The sequence below is a fragment of the Glycine soja genome, chromosome 8 (assembly GCF_004193775.1).
Source record: "Glycine soja cultivar W05 chromosome 8, ASM419377v2, whole genome shotgun sequence".
In the NCBI taxonomy this organism is placed as follows: domain Eukaryota; kingdom Viridiplantae; phylum Streptophyta; class Magnoliopsida; order Fabales; family Fabaceae; genus Glycine; species Glycine soja.
This window is the reverse complement of record NC_041009.1, coordinates 7034699-7059023: the sequence shown is the minus strand read 5'-3', so window position 1 is coordinate 7059023 and position 24325 is coordinate 7034699. Positions and strand designations below refer to the sequence as shown.

General features: G+C 30.9%; 2 protein-coding genes across 4 annotated transcripts; one reads left to right on the top strand and one right to left on the bottom strand.

Annotated features, from left to right (window-relative positions):
* Positions 1 to 455: 455 nt before the first annotated feature.
* On the bottom strand, positions 456 to 2424 carry LOC114421541 (protein BASIC PENTACYSTEINE2-like). 3 transcript variants are annotated; one of them, XM_028387509.1, is made up of 3 exons: positions 2281 to 2424; positions 1883 to 2010; positions 456 to 1615 (listed from the first exon to the last, which is right to left on the bottom strand). In XM_028387509.1, the coding sequence occupies exon 3, from the start codon at positions 1608 to 1610 to the stop codon at positions 771 to 773; it is 840 nt and encodes a 279-aa protein (XP_028243310.1). In that variant the 5' UTR covers positions 1611 to 1615; positions 1883 to 2010; positions 2281 to 2424; the 3' UTR covers positions 456 to 770. The 3 variants fall into 3 exon arrangements, with proteins under 3 accessions (XP_028243310.1, XP_028243308.1, XP_028243311.1); XM_028387507.1 differs by having other exon boundaries at positions 1957 to 2010; XM_028387510.1 differs by lacking the exon at positions 1883 to 2010 and having other exon boundaries at positions 2281 to 2422.
* Positions 2425 to 11417: 8993 nt separating this feature from the next.
* LOC114421537 (zinc finger protein SHOOT GRAVITROPISM 5-like) lies at positions 11418 to 14543 on the top strand. Its single transcript, XM_028387503.1, has 3 exons — positions 11418 to 11933; positions 12049 to 12457; positions 13402 to 14543. Exons 1-3 carry the CDS (start codon positions 11807 to 11809, stop codon positions 14219 to 14221), a joined length of 1356 nt encoding a protein of 451 aa, XP_028243304.1. The 5' UTR covers positions 11418 to 11806; the 3' UTR covers positions 14222 to 14543.
* Positions 14544 to 24325: the final 9782 nt, after the last annotated feature.

Below are 24325 nucleotides of genomic sequence, written 5' to 3'. Positions count from 1 at the left end.
TAGACTGATCAAAACAGGACTGAGAAATAGATAAATATGAAGGCCGTAAAATGGTATAGAATCATGAAGAAACAGAATACATGACTAATTCAATGGAGAACACCACTGAATTAACCCACATGTATACAATGGTTTGGCAATAATCCCTATCCTACAAGTCCCAGGTTTTAATCTCATTGATATCATAGAGGTTGTGACTATAATAGAGGAATAGGCTCTTACCACCATCATGCAACCTCTAAAACATGGGAAGGACTTGTCAGGCTTAGGTAAAACCAAGGTCTACAAGAACTGCAACTGAAAGATTATGCACGCCTAATGAAGCACACTTCAAGTCGCATCCACTTATAGGATTGTTAATGAACCATACACAACTAAAAAAACTGATGGGCAAAGTCAAAGAAACAAATGTGTAATTAAAAAACCAATAAGCCAAAGGAATGATGAAAAATTGATCCATAAAAAATCATAGCATCGAAAAATCTTGACAAGTTTAAATTAAAATGTGAAGGAGAATTATCCAAAGCTAGTCTGTCTAGTTATAACTCATCTACATAAAATGTTGATGCCATATAACATGGTTGTCCCTTATCACATAAAAGCCGAAGAGGGAAAAAGAACAAAAGAACCGGAATATCCAAATTTTAGGTAGAAGTACCACGACAGAAAAATCTTGGATAACAAATAACTCAACATCTGTGTGAAAGATCACACAGGTGTATATACAGGTGAAACAGACCAAATGTCATGTGTCTCAGCAGAGCACCTATCTACCTGATAGTGACAAACTTGTTGGTGCCATGTCTGGCCCAATGAGTCTTCAGATCAATAGGGTTAGCAAAGTTATAACCTTCAGCTGCAAGTTTCTCTAAAACCTTTTTAAAAGCACCTTGGCTCATTTTCCGCCCAGCTATCCTTGCACCACGCCTTTTCATGCTCATTGGCAAAGGATATATTGACACATTTGTGGTGCAACAAGCCGATTGCCAACCTCCGCAACCCCATCGATAACACTGCTGAGGAGCCCCAGTACACGAACAAACTGGAATTGGTAGGTCAGAAATGTCCATATCAATTCCGTTAATTACAAGCTCCATAGTCTTCTTCGGTGGCTTCGCACGTTGAACTGGAACATTGCTATTATCCTTCGGCTTCCTAGGTTTCTTAGCTTTTGGAGTCGACAGAGCACCCTTAGTGTGCCTTTTCTTCGACTTGCCCAGTTCCTTTTTGACAACGACCTCTTCAACTCTATCCACTTTCTCATCTCTTGACGTATCGGGTGGCTGTATAATTTTCAAGTTAGGAGCTCCTGATGTCTCCGGAAGAACAGCATAATTAGGATTTGTGGGCTGCTGCATATGAAAAAACCTATCTCTCTGGTTTATCCAACTATCTCTGACATAGTTCAATGGCATTGGTGCCTCGGAAACAACGCAATCTCGAGGGTGAAAAGTTCCATTAGCACCCATTAACATAGCAGGATCCCGACCAGGCAAAAATGGCTTTGTGTCCCGTTCAGTCATACCAGGCATGAGCTGAAGGCCAAGATGTCCCCCTCTGAAGGGTTCGTAATAACCCCAATTGGGCATGTTCAACACATCATCATCCATGACAACTACACACAACACAAAAACAAAGGATCATAAAGTTTCAAAACATGCCCTTTGCATCTTCTTCCTCTTCTCTCAATGTCCATCATTAAAATAATCTTAAACAAACAAGGCAGCATATACAATGAACTAATAAAACACAAACAATCACTTCAAAAAGGAAATTAGATTCCAGATTGACAATACAGCATGCAGCTTAATTGTAAATTGAGAAAATAACAACAACCCAAAATCACAAATTCAACAAAAAAATTGAAAATGTCTGAGATTACCAAACCCAAATTCTCAAATCAGGCTCAAACAAGTCCAGATTCACCGTTCCCGAGTAAAAAAGATCGGAACTTACTCGATCTAATCGCCGCAAAACGAAAACCCCACGATCTGAACGCCACTACGATCCCTACATTTCCACACAAACCAATTACAGCACACACAAAAGACGTGCATATCCCCAATTCCCATTTTAGGGTTCCGAAATTTGGGACTAGATCTCGCTCGCAATGGCGAAGAAAAACAAATTCACAGCACAAATGATTTATATTGAGGCTCAGCGGTAGAAGAAGGACCCCATCAATTTCAAATTTTTAAGGAAAGAGAGGGAGAGAAGGGGAGAGAGAAAGAGAAAGCGCAAAGAGAGAGAGAGATAAGAGATAGGAGAGAGAAAACTTACTTGGTGGGTGCAAACGGTCTTTAGGGTTTGCCCTTCCGGAGAGAGAAAGATGAGAGAGACAGAAATCTGAAAGAGAGAGAAAGAGAAAGACGAAGAGAGAGGAGAGAGAAGAGGAAATGGGAGAGAGAAACGGTGCTAAAAAATAGGGTATGTATGGGCATATATAATATACTTTGCCACGCTCGTTTTAATAATAACTACAGAAATTAGAAAAAGTCCAAAAATACAGATTCATATATATATATATATATATATAGCTTTTGAGTTTTGCTCAGCACGAATATAGAAAGAGGGATTTAAAAAAATTAGGAGAGAGGACGATGTGGACAACATAAAATTGGGAGAAAAAAATATGTTGGGCTTTGTATAGAACTTGCCTTGTTGATGCCAGATTGTCTCAATCCATTGAATGTGTAACTCCCTCATGTCAATCTCAATGCCTTTTTAAGGTTTATCATTTTATTTGGAGATAAATCTATAATCTAATCTATGTCTATATTTCAATCATACCAGTCGCAAGAGGTGGATCAGAAAATACTACTCTAGTATTTGGCTTTCAACTTATATTAACTAAATATCATTTTAAGGATAATATTCGTAAAATTTTGTTTAGTTATGTCTTCCTCAAACGTAATATTTTTCTTTTTTATTGCAATTATTTATAAATAATGTTATACGTTCAAATAATTTTTAAAAATATTAAAACATAAGTTACTTTATATAATTGAGCCACTTTAAATAGAAGTAGTTGAGCCACTTTAAATAGATTAAAATTTAAAAAAATGTAGAGGTTTTTTATGTAATGAATTCCTCTTTTCTTAATAAAAAAACACTCCTTTAGTAATATGTTCACTAAATTAGTCTCTAAAAATTCGAATATCAATTAATTTAGTTTATGAAATTACAAAAATGTTATTTTATTCTTTGAAATTACTAAATGTAAATCATTTTTATCTTTATTGTTGTAGTTTCAAGGATAAAATAATACAAACTTCGTAGCTTTAGGTTATACAATAATTTTTTTATAATTTTAAGAATTAAATTAATTAGTGGGTGTAATATTAAGGACTAATTAGTGAGATCATATGAGATAACAAGGTATTAGAATAAAAATATGGTGGAATTGGTGTGCAATATTGTTTTCTTGTGTTATTATGAATCACACTTAAAAAATGAAGAGAAACATTTGACTCGATTACTGAAATAAAATTATTTCTTACAAAGGATACTTCATTTAATCCACTTTAAGCTACGAAACATGAATTTATAAAAATATAAAAAATCAATAAATTACTAAGATTTTAGGTAAATAAACAGTGCGTTAACTAAAATAAAATTACTTAATAGAAGGTGTAAGGTATCAATTCTTAGTAAAAAAAAAACTCAACTGTTTATTGATTTTTATATTTTTATAAATTACTTTTCCAAACACCAAAACAAGAGAAAAGTTTTTATTTAATTTATAATTTTTATTTTGTTTTAATATTTGAAAAAATGAATTATAAAAAAAGACTTAAATATATCTTTCGTCCTTGTAATTTATTTTTTTATTTTTATTATTGTAATTTTTTTAATCTTTATAAAATATGTTTGTTTTATTTTGTGTCCTTAAAATATTTTAAATAACATTTAGAACAGTAAAAAAATGTTTTGCACTGTGCAAAAAATTATTTAAAGCAATTTAAGGGGAAAAAAACATAAACACATTTTTCAAGACTAAAACTAAAAAAAAAATTACAAATATCAAAGTGAGAAAAACAGTAAATTATAGGAACCAAAAAATTATATTTAAGCCTATAAAAAAATCAACAATTAAAGTTAAGTCAGTGATAGAGATTTTTCTGGTAATAATTTAACTCCAACTTAATAGAAGAAGAAACTAGTAAAAGGAATGAAGTTGAAGGACTTGGCATGAATCCAATAAATTAAACCAGAGTTTTAATTTTTTGTAAACATCATGTGATGGCATTTTACAGGATTTTAACTAAGATTCTAGAGCTATATGCAAGAACATTAAGTTTGAGCAAAGGTGCACTTCCATGAATACAATCCATGTCTAGCATTAACAAAGAAATTGTTAAACAGTTAAACAATAAAGGTAATCTAAATTCAAGGCTGAGAAAAATGACTTTGGAAGACAAATAGTTGCAACAGACAGCAGAAAATATTCCAAAAGCAACTAGACTGAGAATTAACAAACAATTTTTTACCAAAACTTTGGCTCTGGTAATTGACTTGGTTTTGGAATCGATAACATAAATCTCTTCAAAATCTAGCACAAACTCAGGGTCACCCTTCCTCCTATATTTGTAGTGTTTTGGCTAGTACACCTGTAACAGAAAACAAGTCCGATGAGGGAGACATTTTAGCGGAAGACCAAAGAAGAGCATCATTTCAGTAACTGTGTTAATTTCTTTTTTCCAATGCTTGGACTTATTGCCACAAATTATAATAAATTTCCCTCTACTATGATACCTATAAGGAAAGATGTAATAAACAACTACCATTTTTAAGGAGATGGGTAAAAAAATCCCCCATAGTCAAAGTCAGATCAGAATTTTCACAGCTTGTAGCAGGTATTTATGCATTAAGACAAATAGAACTGTATTTACCAGCCTCATTAGTTCGTATCTTGTTCAATCATCCATTATTCCTAAAACCTTGCCTTTCAACACACCAACTAAAATGAAGCAAGGAAGTTATATGTATATCTATCAATGTTTCAACTCAACTAGCAATATGGAACGTCATCTCCCAAATTAAAAATGACAAGTCAAGCATACCCATTATAGTTATTCAATCAAAGATGTACAAATTTAGTTCCATCCCTTCTTGCCAATTGCCATATAAACCCGCTACGTCTAAATCGCTCCCTTCAATCATAATCTTATCCGTTGTCCTAATTCCTAAAACAGCAGTCCTTGTGAATCATGAATAATTATTGTGTCCTAGGTCCATAGGAAGATAACTTCACTAAGCTCAATGGTAATTGATGAAGCTCATGCAGATGGCAGCACTAATTCCTCCAATCTCACCCTATACTACCAAGCTAGAAGTGGGAAACAACCCTTTCTTGGATTCTGTTCAATAATATTTCACAACTCTTAGACAAACTAACTCTAAAGCGTGCAATCAATCTTTCAAGAAGTCACATGTACTTTTCCTATAATAAGTATCCATATTATATCCCCAATTTTTCATTCAAATTGGTAAGAAGCACAGTAACTGTATAATTCACATGTTAGTTGCGAATGAAGAAGTCGCATTAGACCAGGCAAATCCTACAACTGGGTCAATCCTAGTAGATTTTTCTGAACATTTAATTGCAAGAGAACGTTGATAAGATAATCTTTAATATATATTTTTAAATATTTTTTATTATTGAATAATTTTTATATAAATCTTATTAGACATAGAGTAAAATTATATTATCTAACTAAACTCATATTTAATCAAACTCTTTATCATGTAAATAAGATTAAGCTTAACTTTATAAACTTGTTTATTTTTTACAAAATTTTATAAATAATTAAGTTTAAGTTTTATAAACTTAATACAAGGTTCTTCACAAGAATTTTTTTTAGAAAATTATGTTCGAGAAATTGTTAGATACTAAATATAAATACCTCATATAGCAAAAAAAAATTGAATCTTAGTTTACTACCTAGAGTGGAAAGGAAGCCTCCCATGGAGAGGGAGGGGTCACATAGGAGGAAGTTATTTTAAAAGGTTTAAATACTTTATTTGTCTATGTAATTTAGTGTTTTTTTCATTTTTGTTCTTGTTATTTTTTTTTGTTTAAGTTTTTGTAAAATGTATTTATTTTGTTTTTCATAAAGCTTTTTAGATAATACTCTGAAAAGTAAAAAAAAAATTAAAACAGTAAAACAAACGCTATATAAAACACTTTAAGAATAAAAAATAAAAAAATATATTTATTTTGAAAGGAATAAAGCGAAATTTTTTTACAAGGATAAAAAAGAAAAAAATATTAAATTGCAGGGAAAAGATAATATTTAAGTAATTTTAAAATTGAGAGACTAAAATAAATTTGGCCCAAATTTATGGAAAAAAATATTTTCCTAAAATTAGAAATTCGGCACAAGGAGGTGTTGGGCCATTGAATCTCAGCACTGAGGCCGAACAGTCCCAATTCATGGGCCACTGACGTGACTTGACTCTTGAGGTTGAAGAGGTCCATCCCCCAATCAAAACCATTTCTTCTTCTTATTATTATCCGAGTTTCTGGTAATATGTGGTTTCTTTTGAATCAAAACTTATTTTCAACTTGGAAGTTTTAATATGCTTGGAACTTTATCGAGGTGGTCTTCTAAGTCTAACAAAAGTCTAAGTGGACTTATGAGTGAAATGAAGTGCAAAATGGTTTTCAACTCAAACTTCACATATTCAAGAGGCTCTTACCATCGTGAGCGCAAGCTTATCACATGACCGTAAAAGCTTTTCCACAATTAAAAGTTAGGACCACCAAGTTACAATGTAGCAACATCACTATCATATTGCGGCAATGCTAAGATCAGAACTTTTTAGTCGATTTTATTACTTCCACCAAGGTTTTTGATTGGGTATGTGTATGAGGGATTGCTTAGTGTAGTTTTCTTTCTTTCAAAAAAAGAAGTGCAGTTTTCTTGTTAAATGAATGCTCTCTTTTTGTTCTTTTTATCTACCAATTAACAAGTACGTGTTCTCCCCTCTTCCTTGCCTATCTTGTATTATCATTCATTTTTTCATGCATGTATTTATTTAATTGGTATGCGACCCGATGTACTCGTACATGTTAAGGTCAAAATAAGGTCAAATTGATCGGGGAGCAAGGCTTTCTATTTTATAGAATATCTTTTTCATAATCTAGCTTACCATTCCACCTGAATATCCCAAAGTTGGCCAATGAGTTACTTATTTTGATTCATGATAATACGGAGGAACCAATTTCAAACAATTAACACAAAAAAGTGTTTCCGAAAGGCTAGTTGCCAATATGAATGACGGAAAGTTCAGAGCCTGAGATGGATCCTATGTTGAAGAATGAAGATGCCACCATTTGTCTATCAAAAAAACAGAGGATAAGGTGCAATAAAACACCAAACAAACCACACTTGCTAATCTTTTTAGTTACAATTTAGGTGTTTTAATTGTGACACCCTTAAATCGTTTTATTTCGGTAGGATTCAAAGCTATAACAAAGAAGAAATAAGGAGATTAAATGCATTGAAAAAAGGGGAAAATGGAGAGATCATAAGAGGATGATTGCAAATGGGCAATTTTAAAACCGATGGAAATATTGATTTTGAAGGTACTGCAGTGTGCCATCGTGACAATGCGTTGTAGTTGGGTCCTACTATCCTAATGCCGAGTAAAAGGGTAATCTTATTGAGATTCTCTAGTTTTACAAGGCAAAAAGAAATAGCCTTGGTGAGATTCCTTTGCTCAAAGGTTGGGTCCCAGGTCTTGGTTTTCCTTCCTTTTCTATTTTGTACAATTTTTTTGCAGTCTATAATCATTCCATTGCACGAGTAACTAAACTAATCCGAGCATTGATCTATTCAAATTTAATTATTCTATATTCTATATTCTATATACGTTATCTTCTAAGATTTGCTATCCATTTGCAGAGTAAAACAGAATATTTAACTGTTAAAGTGCGTCCGAGCGGGAACATTGTGCTGTGCATAAGCCTAAGTTGACCTATATGGATGGGTAAACAACACACTGGGATAGTAGCAATGATGGCTCAAGGAATTATTGGAACGCACGTGTGTGACTGTGTTATTGAAATGAATAATGTTTGGAAGACACCTACATTCTAATAATAGACACCAAGAAAGAGAAAGGAAGAAAAATGTAAATATGATCCGTGATAAGAAAAGAAAAATAGAGTGAGATGAGAAGTATCCAATAAGTGTTGTATCGAAATATTATACCAATTAGGAAATGTGATACAAGATTCTTGAAGCTTCATCATATAGTTCAATGACAATGAGGAAGGCCAATATGTGTGGCTTTGGCTTCTTTGTTTTCACATACATACGGAACGAGGGAGGGACAAATGCAAGGAGTTATAACAGCAACAAGACGCAAGAGCTACAAGAGGCATACATAGAAAGGAAAACATGGGGAAATTATTGGAATACAAGCGTGATGTGAAGTCCCACGTAAAACATGTCAAGCTTCAAGGGCGTCAAGGCAAGAAATCAAGAATAATTCCATGAACGAGACAAAAACCAAAGCTAAGTGGAAGAGCAGCCAAACTAGTTTACACTTTACACAGTAGCAGAATGTGTCAACAGAAAACACAAGAAAAATTGAAGGATTTGTAGTATTGGAGAGCTTAAAAGTGATGTTGAAAGGACTTCAAAGAAAAAATAGGATGCCTAAATCCCTTAGTCTAAAATACACGATTGACTCAAATATAGAGGAGTATATATATATAGTTGCAGGACAAATGAATTGAATTCAATAATTCATTACATGCATGAGAATCAAAAGAGGTTATATATTTATATTCTTGAACATTTTAGGAAGGAAGCTAGCATCCTTACACAATCCCATAAATAAGTTGAAATGTATATATGGCCAATCATTTCTCAGGATAGTGTTAAAGACACAAAAAATAGCGCATGCAAGGTTGAACGTCACATTCATCCTTCTTTTCACATGGTGTTAACGACAAGAAGGTAAAATTAAGTTAGCTTCACATCATTAAATCGGTCCTTTTAATAGGGTGCCTGATGCAAATAGGCACCACAGTAGTTGAATCTGACAAAAGGGTATTATTCTCTGACCCCAAAGTAATTCAAAATTTGGATGCACTGGTGATTTTTATTTTCGTGCTTGTTTAGGCATAGGCCCTGATCTGAGAAGCTTGAAACTTGAAAGAGACGAAACCAGAGTGGTGTTGAAGAGAGATTTGGATAAGGATAAAAATGATAGAAATGATTGATTTGGTTTTCGTGATACAGTACTTTATCATTTATTATAATTATAACTACATAAAAGACTCAACTGAAACGTCCCAACTGGCGATAATCCACGAAAATATGCAAGAAAAAATATATTCTTCAATTTAAAAATAACCATGTTTTGCAAAATATTCTGTAATGTCATTGTATGGAAAAAATTGTGACTAACGTAGATGTAGATAATTGATCTAAATGTAAAATACCCTGACAAGTAGAGAGAGCTTTAAATATTCAAGTATCATGTTGTGTGAGAAGCAAGAAACAAGAAATTGTTGTTACTAAACATTCGGTTTGCCGCTAATAGAGCTGATAAAATTGGTCTGGTCACCCAACAAGTTGGTCCGAACCGGGATCTAAAGTTAGAGGTCAGAATAGAGCCAAATCAATTTGGCGCCGCCACATCAGGTGGAATAAACTTATTAAAAATTGACCCAAAAACTATTCAACCTATTTGGTCCAGTATTTTTTTTCCTCTAAATTAAATAAATTTAGACAAATATATGGACCAATTTGATCCAGTTCGAAATGTTAAATAAAACTTTCATCTCTATAAAATTTCAGTTTCCTAATTTAGTCTCTTCCAATATTTGCTCATCTTTAGTCTGTTATTTATTTTTAGTCGTCAATATTAGTTTCTTGGAGATTAAAAATGTTTTTTTTTTTTTTGCTGAGTGAGAGATTAAAATTGGTATCAAAAGGAAAACAAATTTAACCCACAAAAACTAATATTAATGGCTATAAACAAAAAGCTTAAAATGATTTTTTTTTAAAAAGAGTAAAATCTAAAATTTTAGAGAAATATAAAACTTACGTAATTTAGAAAGTACATTACACCATTTTAGTTAAAACAAAAAACAAAATTTGTCCGAATGATAGACATTACTTTTTAACTCGAGTAAATGAGTGTCCTCCCTTCATTTTGACTTATCTATCAAAACTACCATTGATTTTTAGTAAATTTTAATCACATCTATCTTTTTCTTTTTTATTTCCCGAGTTATACAAAATGAAGAGTAGTGGCTTGGATTACAAATAAAGAAGACATTTTAGCTGACTAGGGCAGGAAAATATTACCATGCACATGTTGGGTAAAGTTCCTCAAGTTTTTTTTTTATATAAGAAATTTTTTCTCAAGTTGAAGTGCTTCTATTTCGATTTGAACGCGTGGCATAATTTGTGTCTTGCAATATTCCGGCCCAAATGACGCCACGATAGAATAACATACAGCTTGTCGAAAAGAACTGAGTATAGAAAATTAGAAATAGTTTCAAAATTAGGGGTGCCATAAGAAGTTGATTCGGGCGATTTGAGTTGGTTTATTATGAATTGTTTAAAAAGTGAGTTAATTTAATTTGGCTCACTTTTCTGTGACAAAAAAGTATATAATTTAGCTCAACTGCTCAAGCCACCATAGGTTGATAGGTTATGTGAGTTGACTCACGTAATTTTAGAAAAGTAAAAACATAAAAGAAAAATAGAAAAAAAATAAATACAAAAGATAGCAAAAAATATAGGAAAGCTCAAATACGAAAAATTCAATAACATATATACTAATTTAGTATTTATAACAAACTCAAACAATAAGAAAATAAAATAAAAACATCAACGATAAAAAAAGAAGAATATATATATATATATATATATATATATATATATATTGATGTAATGATTTGATTAATTAACTTGCATTTTTACTAGTTGGAAGTGGTGTGGCTGATTTGGCATTCTCCTTACACTAGGATGCAGCACAACATCTCTATAATATATTTTCACTCCAAAATCGGTGGAAGTGTTGAGTCTGGCGCCCGATTGGTTGGCCAATGCAGCTGGTAACTGAATTTTCATTATACCACACTATATAGAGTTGGTCACGGCACGCACATGTCACGTGAGAGTGTATGATATGATCTATGAGGTGACGCAACACGCATAACGTTAACGGGGTCCTTGGCCGACATGATATATATTCATGCAAGCAAATTACAGTGCCATGAACCAAATAATGACTATGCTGTTGTTTTCTTCTTATTATGTGGTTGGATGGATCCGAGATGAGGATGTTTTTTTTGTTCCTGTCCAAAATTCCGCGTGTGGGGGCTCTAACTTTCAACCAAACGTTGATTAGATTGGGTCAGCCCCAAGCAAAAGACACACACACATGACACATGCACCCCTTAATCTCTCTCTCTCACTATAGAGGGAGCTTTATAAACAAGACTTGCCTTCAACCTTACCTGCTCGAGGTGAGGGGTCAATGAAACAACAAAGCAAGAAAGCTCGTGGCAAAGAAAAAGCTAGCCCCAAAAAAAAGCCTTAAAGAAAGCTGATTACATAAAGCAATACCTTTTCTCTCTCTCTCTTTTTCTATCTTTCTTTCTTTCTTTCTTCCTTCAGTTGTGCCACTATCATTCCTCCTCATCATCATCTTTCCATACGAGTAAAGCTGAAAACCCCGCTATTCCAACCTCTCACCACTTGTACTAGTTTTGAGAATTTGATCGTGTGCTAACATATAGTCCTCAAATTAAAGCACAAATATTTTTCCACCCATGTTAGACAACAACAATTGCAGTGCTTCTAATTCTGGTGCACCATCTTCTTCTGATGCCGCCTTTGCATTATCTGAAAATGGGGTGGCTAACAACAAAAGGAAAAGAAGACCCGCAGGCACACCCGGTAAAGTTTTTTCCTTTTACATAGAGGATGTTGTGTTACAAGTTTTTCAACTTTCAAGCTATTTTTTTTTTTTTGGGTTTCTCTCCAAAGTTAATTTCTTTTTTCTTCTTAGCAGATCCAGATGCTGAGGTTGTGTCTCTCTCACCAACCACCTTGCTGGAATCTGACAGATACGTGTGTGAGATCTGCAACCAAGGGTTCCAGAGGGACCAGAATCTTCAAATGCACAGGAGGAGGCACAAGGTGCCATGGAAGCTGCTAAAGAGGGAAACAGCACAAGGGGGGCATCAGAAGAAGAGGGTGTTTGTGTGCCCTGAGCCAACTTGTTTGCACCATGACCCTTGCCATGCCCTTGGGGACCTTGTGGGAATCAAGAAGCACTTCAGAAGGAAGCACAGCAATCACAAGCAGTGGGTCTGTGACAAGTGTTCCAAAGGGTATGCTGTTCAATCTGATTACAAGGCTCACATCAAAACCTGTGGCACCAGGGGCCATTCCTGTGACTGTGGCCGTGTCTTTTCCAGGTTAATTACTTTCTTTGTATTTTGTTTTCTTTTCCCTCTTAATAATCCCCGCTTCTCAGTTCTCACACATACACCTGCGTGTGGTGTTTCTTGTCCATTATTCCAAGTTCACACCTTTCTCTCTCTTTCTTGGTTTTTGTGTTTTTTTTTTTGCTCCTCAGATTCAGCCCCCTGCTCAGCAATTGTTTTTGCTCTCAATAACAGAAACCAATTTACTACTATAACAATGATTATTATTATTATTTTACTACTTAAATTATATATATAATTATACTACATGATTATGGTCAAACCCTAAAATTCTAGGTACAAGGATGATGGTGCAGAGAAACAAAATTTTCGAATCTCAGATACCTTTCATGTGAAAGATTTCCCATCTTCTAGAGGTTATTAATATATTAATATTCTAGTTTGCAACTTCAAAAACATGTAAGTTGAAAATTTTCAAAGTCTTAATTAAGCATCATGTTATGAATATATTGCATACATACACTCAATCCATCTCATTCTGGCTTTGCACTAAGAGTTCTATGACAGCTTTTGAGTTCTATATCCACACTTCTATTGATAAACCAAAGACCCAAATAAACCCATATCTAGGAGGGAAAAGTTTAATTTTTTTCATTCTTTTTTTTTTTTGAACTTATGAAGACTCCATTAATTAGATCACTCTGAGTTATTTTATTTTATTGCACTATTCAATTTAAACATGACCACAGAATCCTTATGGACCAGAACCAGATCTTTGATTAATTATTTTTTATGTAGTTTCATGCTTGTTTTTAAAACACTTACATATTAACAAGGTTTTCATACATATATATCCTTGTTTGACCAAGTTTTTTTCCCTAGCCAATTATATATTCAGAGACAACAAGATGAAGCCACAGCACATATATCATAATGTAATCTATTTTAATTACCTAAACGTTTGTCCTTTTCAGGGTGGAGAGTTTCATAGAACACCAAGATGCATGCACTGTCCGGCAGCACCGGCCAGAGTTACAAGCACTTCAACCAGCATGCTCTTCAAGAACAGCTTCAAGCGCAAGTCCCTCTAGTGAGGCAAATTTTAGCATAGCCCCACCATTGCAAGGACTTCCAGTACTGCCAAAACCAGCTGAACAACAACAACAACCAGCAACAACAACAGTCTTATTAACTTCAGAGATACACGGTAACAAGTCCACTACCTCGCATAACTTAGAACTTCAGCTCTTACCCTCCTCAACAAACTCTCAAGCAAAACGAAATACAAAGGAAAACTATGGCTTGAAACTTTCAATAGGCTCATGTAGTAACGACAAAGGGAATAGTAGTGAACCACCAGAGAGAGCATGTTCAGAAGCACATAGGAGCCCACCTGAAAGGAATAATAATAATAATAATAACAATGTGAGTGACTATTCCACGTTGGAAGTGGCAAGGTTGCAGGAGTTTGCAGGAGAGGAACTCAAGTTGGCCATTGCAGAAAAGGCTTATGCAGAAGAGGCTAGAAGAGAGGCCAAACGTCAAATTGAGATAGCTGAACTTGAGTTTGAGAATGCCAAAAGGATAAGGAAACAAGCACAAGCTGAACTTTCAAGGGCTGAAGAGCTGAGAAAGCAAGCCATCAAGAAGATAGGTTCCACTGTTATGGAAATAACATGTCATACTTGCAAGCAACAGTTTCAGTCTTCAACTGTTGGGGTGCCATCATCAGAAGAAACCTCCATTGTGATGAGTTACATGTCCTCAGCCACCACAGAAGGAGAAGCAGAATGAATGACATATACTGTGATCAGAACACAATATTGTGCTAGGAAAAGAAAGAAAAGACAAGCTTTATTCTGCCTAAGGGAAAGATATGATATGATGTGATGATGATATTGCAGGAGTTTACATGAAGTTATATTGTTCTTTTTTCTTATTCATTTTTTTCTTTAATGTTTTCTTCTCTCTTAGACTAGGTGAAATTTGTTTTATTTTAAAGAAAGTTCATATTCTTTATTATAATATTTTTATCGAGATGCAGTGTTTATGAGTTTGAGAGTCTGAATGTTGAAGCTTTGTTTAAAGGTGAGTTGTAACTTGTTTTTCATGATCATTTGACACATTCATCCTTTCATTTGTTAGTTATATGAAAATTAAAACTCAAGACCATGCAAAGTTAGCTTTACCCTTGTGTCTAACCTAATAAATGAAAGGCAACTTTTACAATTATTGTAATTAGAGGGGTACTGTATATTATTTCTCTTCAATAATAATAACTACATATTAATTCAAAATACTGGCTGGATTCCACTTAATTATTTGGTGGCTTAAATTGTAACGAGAAAACAAGTCATTTAAACAGCAATTAATGTAGATTCTAATTCCGGATTAGAGTAAGAAAAAATTGAAACGAGAGAAAGGATATATCTCTTCCAGGGTTGGTTAATGATTATAATTGGAAATACCCGGTATATATGGATTTTTCGGATTACACATTAGAGGCAATGCATGCATGTGGTGAGGAAAAAAAAAAGAGTTGTTTATTAGTATTATTTTTTCAGAAAAAAATGAAGACATTAAATGTTATTAATGTTATAGGAGTGAAGTAGTACTATGTTATGGATACATGTCAGGTTGCCTTATACAAGTTAACAGGATTTAACTTAATTGGTTAAATAAGATATATAAATTATTTATTTATTTATGAAGATAAAAAAAATGGTTGCCTTGTACAGATGGATCCTTTTGGTAAATATTAAATGAATGATATGTGACATTCATCCGGGTGAATGATAGCAATGGGTTGGGACCATTTTATTTTTCTGCAAAGGAACCAAAACCAAAGGGGGGGGCTAAACAAAAAGGAATAGAGGGAGAAAAGGGTGGAAGAGGGAGGGGTCGTTTTCATTGCATAAGCGATCCTTTTAAATGCATATATATAAAAATAAGGAAAAAAAACACGGCATGTTTTTCAGTGCCACAGTTGAAATGGTAGTGGACAGGCATTCGTCACTCTCAACATAAACAAACGCACACAAGGCTCTAAAGATGCACATGCTTTTAACAGGAGACGAGGGAGGGTTGCAGTGTCAGCGCATAGGGCTGGTACAGTAGCTTTTTCATTAATTAAGGTGCAAAATAGCATGGAATCCATGCCACTCTTTCAAATTTTAAACATTTCTATTTTTTTTAAGGATTGTCTTCAAAGTGTAACAATTGGGCGTTTGTGGATAATTTTTCCTTAAACAAGGACACTTGAAACTCCGTAAAAAAATTCCACAAAATGTGCTTATAAGTTAAAAGTTTGTGGATCATTTTTCATAATTTTAGGTTATTCTTTAATTATTATAACTTAATAATAAAATAATCTCACAAATTTAATAATAAAATTAATTTTTTATATTTTTTATATTCAAAAATTAAATTTAAATTTTTTAATAATTATTTATTTGATTTTTATAGTTTTATCATTTTTAATTTTTAGTTTTTATAGTTTGAAAATGATTTTTTTAATTTTTATAATTTATATTTTAATTCTCTTTTAGTTCTTATTTTTAAAATGATCTTTTTAGTCCTTGTCATTTTTCTTTTAATTTTTTTTTAGTTTATATAATTTGAAAGTGATCTTTTTAGTCCATATACTTTATATTTTAATTTCTTTTTAATCTTTATCATCAAATTATGAGTAATATTATCAAGTACAATTGATTACAAGAATATTAACAAGTAATTTGTAGTAAAAAAAATAGTTGATAATTTATAATAAATTTGTAGCTAATTATTTTTATATTTTTTTTGTAATAAAGACTAAAAGGTAATTAAAATATAAATTATATGAATTAAAAAGATCACTTTCAAATTATAAAAACTACAAAAAAATTAAAAATACAAATTATAAAAATTAAAAAGATCACTTTTAAACTATAGAGATTAAAAAAATTAAAATAAATTATAGGAACTAAAATAATCCCTCTCCAACTATTAGAAATTAAAAAGTATAAATTATAAAATTATAACTCATTTCAAAATTGGACGTTTCTCTTTGGAGATTCGGGAGAAACTTTGGTGCGGTCGAACTTTAAAGAAAGAAAAATTAGGTTAAGCTTTCCCTTAGAGTCAATTATAATATTGACCTTTATTTTTTGACTTTATTATTAAGTTTTAAATTTTTAATTTCAAACTCATACTACTTTTTGTACCATGATAGACACGAAGGTTGCTTAACTTTATGACCAATGCATATTTAACTATAAAATGGTATTGTATTATAGTTGTAAAAAATATCTATAAATGTTTTTTAGATAATAGAGGGAAAAAATAACTATAAATGAACATGCATTTAAATCAGAAATGAACCAGTATGGCAGTTTCAGTATAAAGTAAAATTTACCTAATTTGTAACCGGAAAACATCAAATAAGTTTTTTGACATTATATTTCATACATACTTTGCCTTCGTTTTAGTTTTTTCTGCTGTTAATTTATTTATTATAATATTGTTATAGTATCATTTGTTAAAAATATGATACTATAAAGTGTATCAATTAAATTAAATTATAAATGCTTTATATTTTTAAATTTTAATTAATTTTTACACATAAAAGTTTTGTAATAATTACTCTAGCCGGTCTTATTTAAGATGATTTGTAATCAGTGCAAAAAGTTATAGTCTAACAGTGTATCAAAATAGAATTATCTTTATTCATATTTTTATTATATAAATTATTATATTACTACATTCTGAAATAATAATAAAATAAGAGTATATATAATTATAAAATAATATAAGCTATCCGTTATTATATTAACTGTTAGTGTAAAGTATAATCCTTTAACTATTTCTTTACCAAAATATTAAGTAATAATATATTTAATAAACTCTACGTAATTAACATCATATATGAATAGAAAAATACATTTACTAATGCATTGTAGAGTATAGGTATACAAGTCTAGGTATAATAATAAACAGTCAGAAGAATTTAAAAATGAGTGCATAAAAAGATATTAAAATAAAATCAACTTATTTAAGAACCACAATTAGTTTACAAGTTTTTATATAAAACTTTAAGAAACTACAATTTGAGTTTATCTTTGGTACATTCATGTATGTATATCTTAGATTAATTAAAGCTTTATAGTGTATCAGAAAAGGAGGAAGGAAAAGTGGGTGTGTGGTTTGGTGATTGTTCTTTGACAATTCAAACCAAAGCAAAAGCGAAGAGGGTGCTCCAATCCAACAGGGTTACCCTGATAATGATATCTAGTGTCTGCTTGGACCACGTGCACCTCTTACCCCACCTTTTAATGCAACCCTTCCCTTTTTGGCTCTCAATGGTAGATTGCTACGCTCCAAGACTTTGGCTCTGTATATATTCTCTAGATAGCTACGGTACAAGAATCCTTTATCTTTCAACTAGTTTTTAACAGCAATGCGTATTTCAGGGGCTATCATTCTAATCCATGGCACCTTCAATAACTCAGGAAACTGTGATAGCAACACAAGTTTTTCGTACCCTGCTGATTTATACTTTATTTTTTGGCTCTACCTAAGGTGATCAAGTACCAAATTAAGTGCAATGTTTAAAAACTCGATGCCAAAAAGTCATGATTGTTGTTTTTATTTTTATCCATTACATTTATATTATAACACATGTCAAAACAATTTTAACTAAAAATCAAACATGTAGTAAGTGTGTTTGGATTTTCATTCTAACGTCTAAAAACCGTCCGTTCATCTCATCAAGATAGAAGCTTTTCCATTTGGATGGGTTAATGTGTGATAATTGCAATTCAAACACACCCTAAGTGTGTGTCTCTACGTAAATTACCGGATATAAGTAACCAGCTTGTTTATCTGTTTTAAAAGTTTTAACTATCTGGTGTGTTTGGATAAAAGTTAGGTATGTAACTCGTGTTTAGTTTCTCTCAAACAATGAGACAAAATGCTTGCTTCTAAATTTTGTGCATTAAAAAGTGTATTTCTCCGTTTGACAAGCTTTAACCTGTAGTCTAAACACTCTATAAATAAATTCAATTCAGACATATCTAGTCTGATCCGTTTTAACCCCTACTTGTTGTCTTTTTTTCTTCTTCGTGTGAGACCACCTTTAATAACAAACATGCCATGCCTACCGACAACAGTAACACCATGGCTGCAACAAGACCAGCATCGAGCCTAAGAAAATTGCAAAGAGCATTTTCTTTGCTTATAAATCTTCTCAAGCTTGTCATTTTTTTTCCTTTTGTTTCTCACCCTCTTCTATTTTGTGACGGAGATATTTATGAATTATTCTCCAGATTTGTGAATTTGACCTGCTATTAAGCCTATTATATTTTAGCAATAAATATTATTTAAAAAAATCTTTATAAAGAAATAATAACTATAACCTGGACATGTACTAAAACTCAAAATTCATTTGGAATTTAATTTAGGAAAATATTTATAAAAGAAAAAAATTTCAATAAAATATAAAATATGAAAAGAGAAATACAAGTTTATGTGAAGAGAGAGTGAGAGAACGAGAGAGAAAATGGAATAACATAACATACCACGTGGTGCATATGCGGACATCATTAGACCGTATTCGAAAAGAGAAATAGATGAAAGTTTAATGAATTGAAAAGTTAGTGATTAATTAACTAGTTGAAAATTATTAGGTGAAAGTTGAGAGTGATTAAATTATCTTATTAAATTATACGTATTAAATAAAATTATTTGTTGAAATAGTTAATAAATGTAAAATATTAAAAATAGACATGCTTGTGTAATAATATATCTGTATAAATTTTTATTTCAATTTATGGATGAAATATCTTTTTGGAAAGTATAATTCAGCCTTTTGATTAATTTTAAACTCTTATATTTTATTTATTTATTTATTTAAATATCAATTATTTTAATTAGATTTTTTTTATTTATTATGTTTTTATATTGCATATTCTACTATATGTAAAATATTTTCAAGTAAGTTTAAAATTAAAAAACAACATATATATGTTTAATTAGACATCATACTTTTTATTTATGTTGATTAATTAGTATAACGTTTATGTTGATTAATTAGTATAACAATATGTATACGTATATGTAAATGTCTGAGTAATAGTGTTGTCATACTAATTGAATATATCAGTATCTTGAAGAACAAAACTAAAACAATAAGTGAACTATTTATTATTAATGGATTTTATTTTATGTGATCAAATTAAGTGAACTCGTTAGACAACTAAATCAGATGATATGAATTAAATGAGTAGATGTTAGTGTAGATCCATTAGGAAATAATGGAAACCCTATTAAATTATGACACTATAAAAAGACTATGGTCTCCCAATATACCGAGTTGTCACACATAATTTATCTTTTCTCTCCCATTTGAAGAGTTACAAAAGTCCTATTAATGTATAAAAAGGTTCCAATTGAAGAAGAACCATGAAATCACCTATTATGTTACTAGCTAGTTATTCATTGTTTCTATAACATTTAGTAACAAATCATAAAAAGAGTGCATAAATTAGAAATTATCTACGAATTCAGATTCTGTTGTGTTTATTTGATCAAACATTATAGATCCACAAGTATTCCTACAATTCTTTTTGATAATCTAACACAATGTGTTTCTGGTAATTATTAGTATTTTACACATAAAATAATTTAAAAGATACTAAATAAACTTTTAAAGCCAAGCATACTTGTTTTAACCAAATCAACTCATCATAAACAATTCAACTAATTTATAAATTACTAAAATGACTTATCAAACTTAACCTAAAATTTAAATTTATGTGTTCATATATAATTAAATTACACATCAATCAACAAGATGAAACATGATTAGTAAATAATCTTATTCCTTAAATATATGATTATGAATTCGATCCTTAATCCATGCATATGAAAAAACATTTAATGAAAGAAGTGAATCCCTTAAATGGATCTCGATGGATTAGTAGTTAGCTTTTAATTACACTTGTGTGGATTACTGGATGATTACAACATTGCATGAATAAATGAAAGGAAAAAAATGTCTAGGTGCTTCGTGCTATCATCATACAAACATAAATGGCCCGCGTGAAAGAGTGATTACAGCAATGTCTAGTCATCTACTAGCTAGCTGCAACGACCACGAATCCATACACTAGTAATATGTCGGATAGCTATATGTTGGTTTCTGATATCAGGAACATATGTTTATGTAAGAAAGCAACTTAACAATTCAACCAAACAAACTAAAAAAACAAAAGAAGACCAGTAATCAATTATGGTTTAAAATGGAAACCAAGGTTCTAAAACATATCAGTTTATTATGAATCCAAGTAAGTTCTTCTATACCTAAACATATATATTATTATATCAATCTTATACCTTAGTATTACATACATATCAAGAATCCAAGATATGTTGTTTCTGCTTTTGGAGCTGCGAAAAACTTTCCAGTATCTGAGTCAATTCTTGGAAAACTAAATAAGCAATAAGCTATCATAAATCCATCTTTAACTTGAGGCTGCAAGATTTAATCATGGACTTGAGGTGATTAAGATTTAATCAAGTATTTGCATCAAGAAGAGGTGTAATTAATACTCCAACACTTTGATCAGTCAACAATAATAGTACAGTAAAACATTATGCAGAAGGTAAACATGCACTTATTAGACTTGAGCCTTTAAGAAGAATTTGATTCTAATTCCCAAATTATTCATAAAATATATTTTTTATTGTTTGCAAAATTTATCCATAAACAAGAAGAGAAACCATGGTCTGAGACATAAAGGCAAACACTTGACTCGATATATGTGCATAAATGAATGCTTGGCCTGGAACCCAAGTAAAATCTCATCAAGAGGTCAGTGTGTAACTGACAAAAAAAAAGATTTGACTCTTCTAAAATACTTATAATCTTTAATAAAAAATCAATAATTAAAAATTGGTATAAAATCAAATATATATATATATATATATATAAAGGAATAAAAATTAAAGTTAATTATAATATTAATAATTGATTTATAATTAATAACTATTTTTTTTAAATTTTACATCGTAAAGTGTAATATCATTATTTTAAAAGAGTTAAATCGAAAAAATAAAGGTCAAATATGCCTCAACCTATTTGTATCGCACCAACGGTATGTAGCTGTAATATCCGGACGGTTTATGAATGAGAATTATACTTTTATTTTTTATCTGTGTTCAGAATGAGCATTTTTCGCATATCTATCCATTTTGATGAATTGAATGGTAGATCAGTAGATGTACGAGCACTTTCAGCGAAGAATATGATTTATGTCCATTTGGATGCATTATAGCATGAGTTGTTGCAATATAAGTGGGGTCAATCTCAATACAAATCTGACTCTTGCAGTCATCATATTGTAATTTCTATTTTTTTCAATTAGACATATACTTGATAATATATATATATATAGGTAAAGGTGGGGAAAGAGATGGCATTTTTAAGTAGAAAAAAAATATTTGAACTCCAAAAAATATTTATAAAATTTATATTTACCTCATCTTTAAAAAAACGAATGAGAGCTTAAACTTATGATCTATCTTCAGTAAGATAATATTAATCTAGTAAACATAATTTTATAGCATTACTGCATTAGTACATATAGGAATTTTGCCAATATTATTCGGATGTTGTCGGTCATCAATATACATTCATGTACTATATATCATAAAAAATCATATGGTGTCTTATTAAACTTTTTCTTATGGAAATATTAACAACGTCAATAATTAAAAATATAAAAATAATTATAAACAATTATGACTTTTTATTTATAATTACGTACTTTCAATTTCTCCTAATTAATTAAACTTTCATTTTGTAATTTATTTTATAATTATAGAGAAACTTTTTGTTATCACTATTTTAATAAAGATAAATTCTGATTCACAAACACGCGATTGCCATGAAAACACTAGCAACAATTGTAGTGTTTGTTCTCCATGTCCCAACCTCTCTCTATATAAAGAAAACTATAAATGTGTCTTCAATACTTCATAACTTTTTCTCTAGCTACTCAATGATTGTATACACATGCTATTATAGTTAAGAATTAATATGTATTAATTCAGCTTTCAATTGCTTTTAATTCAAGTTTATCCCTTGGATCATAACAATTTATTACTTATGGTAGAGGCCCAACTATGCATAATAAACAGTCGATCCAGAGAGTGAGTAAGAGCGGGGAGACTTATAAATTAAACCCTCCAAGTTATAACAGTAAAATAAAAATAAAAAAACACACTAAATCATTCTTTCCATTTTAAATTACTCCTTCCGTTCTCTTTTAAAAACAAAAAAAAAAACTCAATTTTTTTCCTCAAATATAAGTAATATTTAATTATTTTTACCTTATTTAATGAAATTATATTCAAAGTACTCTTCATTTAATAAAAATTTTGTGCTTAATTTTAAGTTCCAACAAACAATAGTTTAAAAAAAGATTTATTTTTTAATTAAAAATAACATAATTTAATGAAGTAAAATAATTTTCTTAATATGTGTGTATTATTTTTTTTTCATATAAGAAAGAAAGGAGGGAGTACTCCATAACCATGAATAAATCATTTGTTAGAGTGCAATTGAGTTTAATTTTCTTAAGATATTAGATTCGAGTATTGTGATGAGGATGAAAAAATATGATTAGACGAAAATATTCTACTAAAAGTGTCCAATTAAGTTTCTAACAGAGATTAAAGATTAATGCTTAGCTTCAATCAATTTTTCAAAGGGTTCAATATAAAAAAAAATTATGAAAAAAAACTAGGCTAATGTTCATTAAAAAAGGATGTTCTATTTAGTGTTATGAATTGAGTATTTTTTATGTTGTAACCATGCTAGCAATTCTTTGTCTCACCGTGACAATTGAACTAGTTGTCCAAGTAGTATTTTAGTCCTTTAAAAAGATTGTAACTCACATTGGTACAATTTCATATAGAGTTGGGCATACGAGTGGTGATTTATGGAGGATATTTTTAACTTTTGATTCTCTCGAAAATATGTGGCCGGTTAATTGTGAGGTTTTTTCAACTCAATATGTATAACCTATGAATTTAGCATGTTAACATTGATCTGTGGAGTTCTTTTTTCTTTTTTTAATATGAATCACATTTGTATTTGTTATGTTTTTTTGCTAACTATTATGTGTATATTTGAAATTTGTTCTTAAGAGTTAAGATATCTAGTTCACAAGACTTTTTGTACCAAGCATGTATTTGGTATTTCCTTGGGATTTTTGTTTGTTATTTGTTTTGCACATTATTAGTATATTTGTTATATTATTAAAGTTAGTCGATCAATTATTAACAAGTAAAATACAAAAAGAAGTGCATAAGTGAACCTGATTCATCCGTATACTTAGCTCTGAAATTTCCTGAATTTGCTTGAATTATTAGTATTTTTCATGTTTCTCTGTTAAAGAAGTGCAGAAGTGATTTTTTCACGTTAGTGGCCATATATTTCCATTGTCTATGATTCCCAGCTAGTCCTTTTAGTCCCTATACTCATGGGTTTTGTCCTTAAATTTTGATGCATTAGCACTCTCAATTTCCTCGGATGCCATTCGGTAAAGATTTTTCTGACTCCTACGTTGAGGACAAGATTCTTTTGTAAATGGGGTAATGATACGGGCCTAAGATGTTAAAAGTAGAAGAAAAAAGGCGTATGATCCTTTCAATTTAGCCATTGACAGATTTTGTTTTCTTAGAGGAAATTCTATTTGACACATTGTTGCTGTGATATTTTGCAAATATATTTTTAGCTTGTTGAAGTGGCATAATTGAGTTCTTTTGAGCATTTGTTTGATTTTCTTTAGTTTTAGACTCTATAGTTATATACTAAGATATTCTTACAAATTTATAGTGCATTTGTTTGAGTATTGA

Excerpts from the sequence above, each read along its gene's own strand:
- LOC114421541 (XM_028387509.1), bottom strand. The coding sequence starts at position 1,610 with ATGGATGATGATGTGTTGAACATGCCCAATTGGGGTTATTACGAACCC.
- LOC114421537 (XM_028387503.1), top strand. The coding sequence starts at position 11,807 with ATGTTAGACAACAACAATTGCAGTGCTTCTAATTCTGGTGCACCATCT. Across the intron at positions 11,934-12,048 it reads AAGACCCGCAGGCACACCCG|ATCCAGATGCTGAGGTTGTG; the intron begins GTAAAGTTTTTT and ends TCTTCTTAGCAG. Across the intron at positions 12,458-13,401 it reads TGTGGCCGTGTCTTTTCCAG|GGTGGAGAGTTTCATAGAAC; the intron begins GTTAATTACTTT and ends TGTCCTTTTCAG.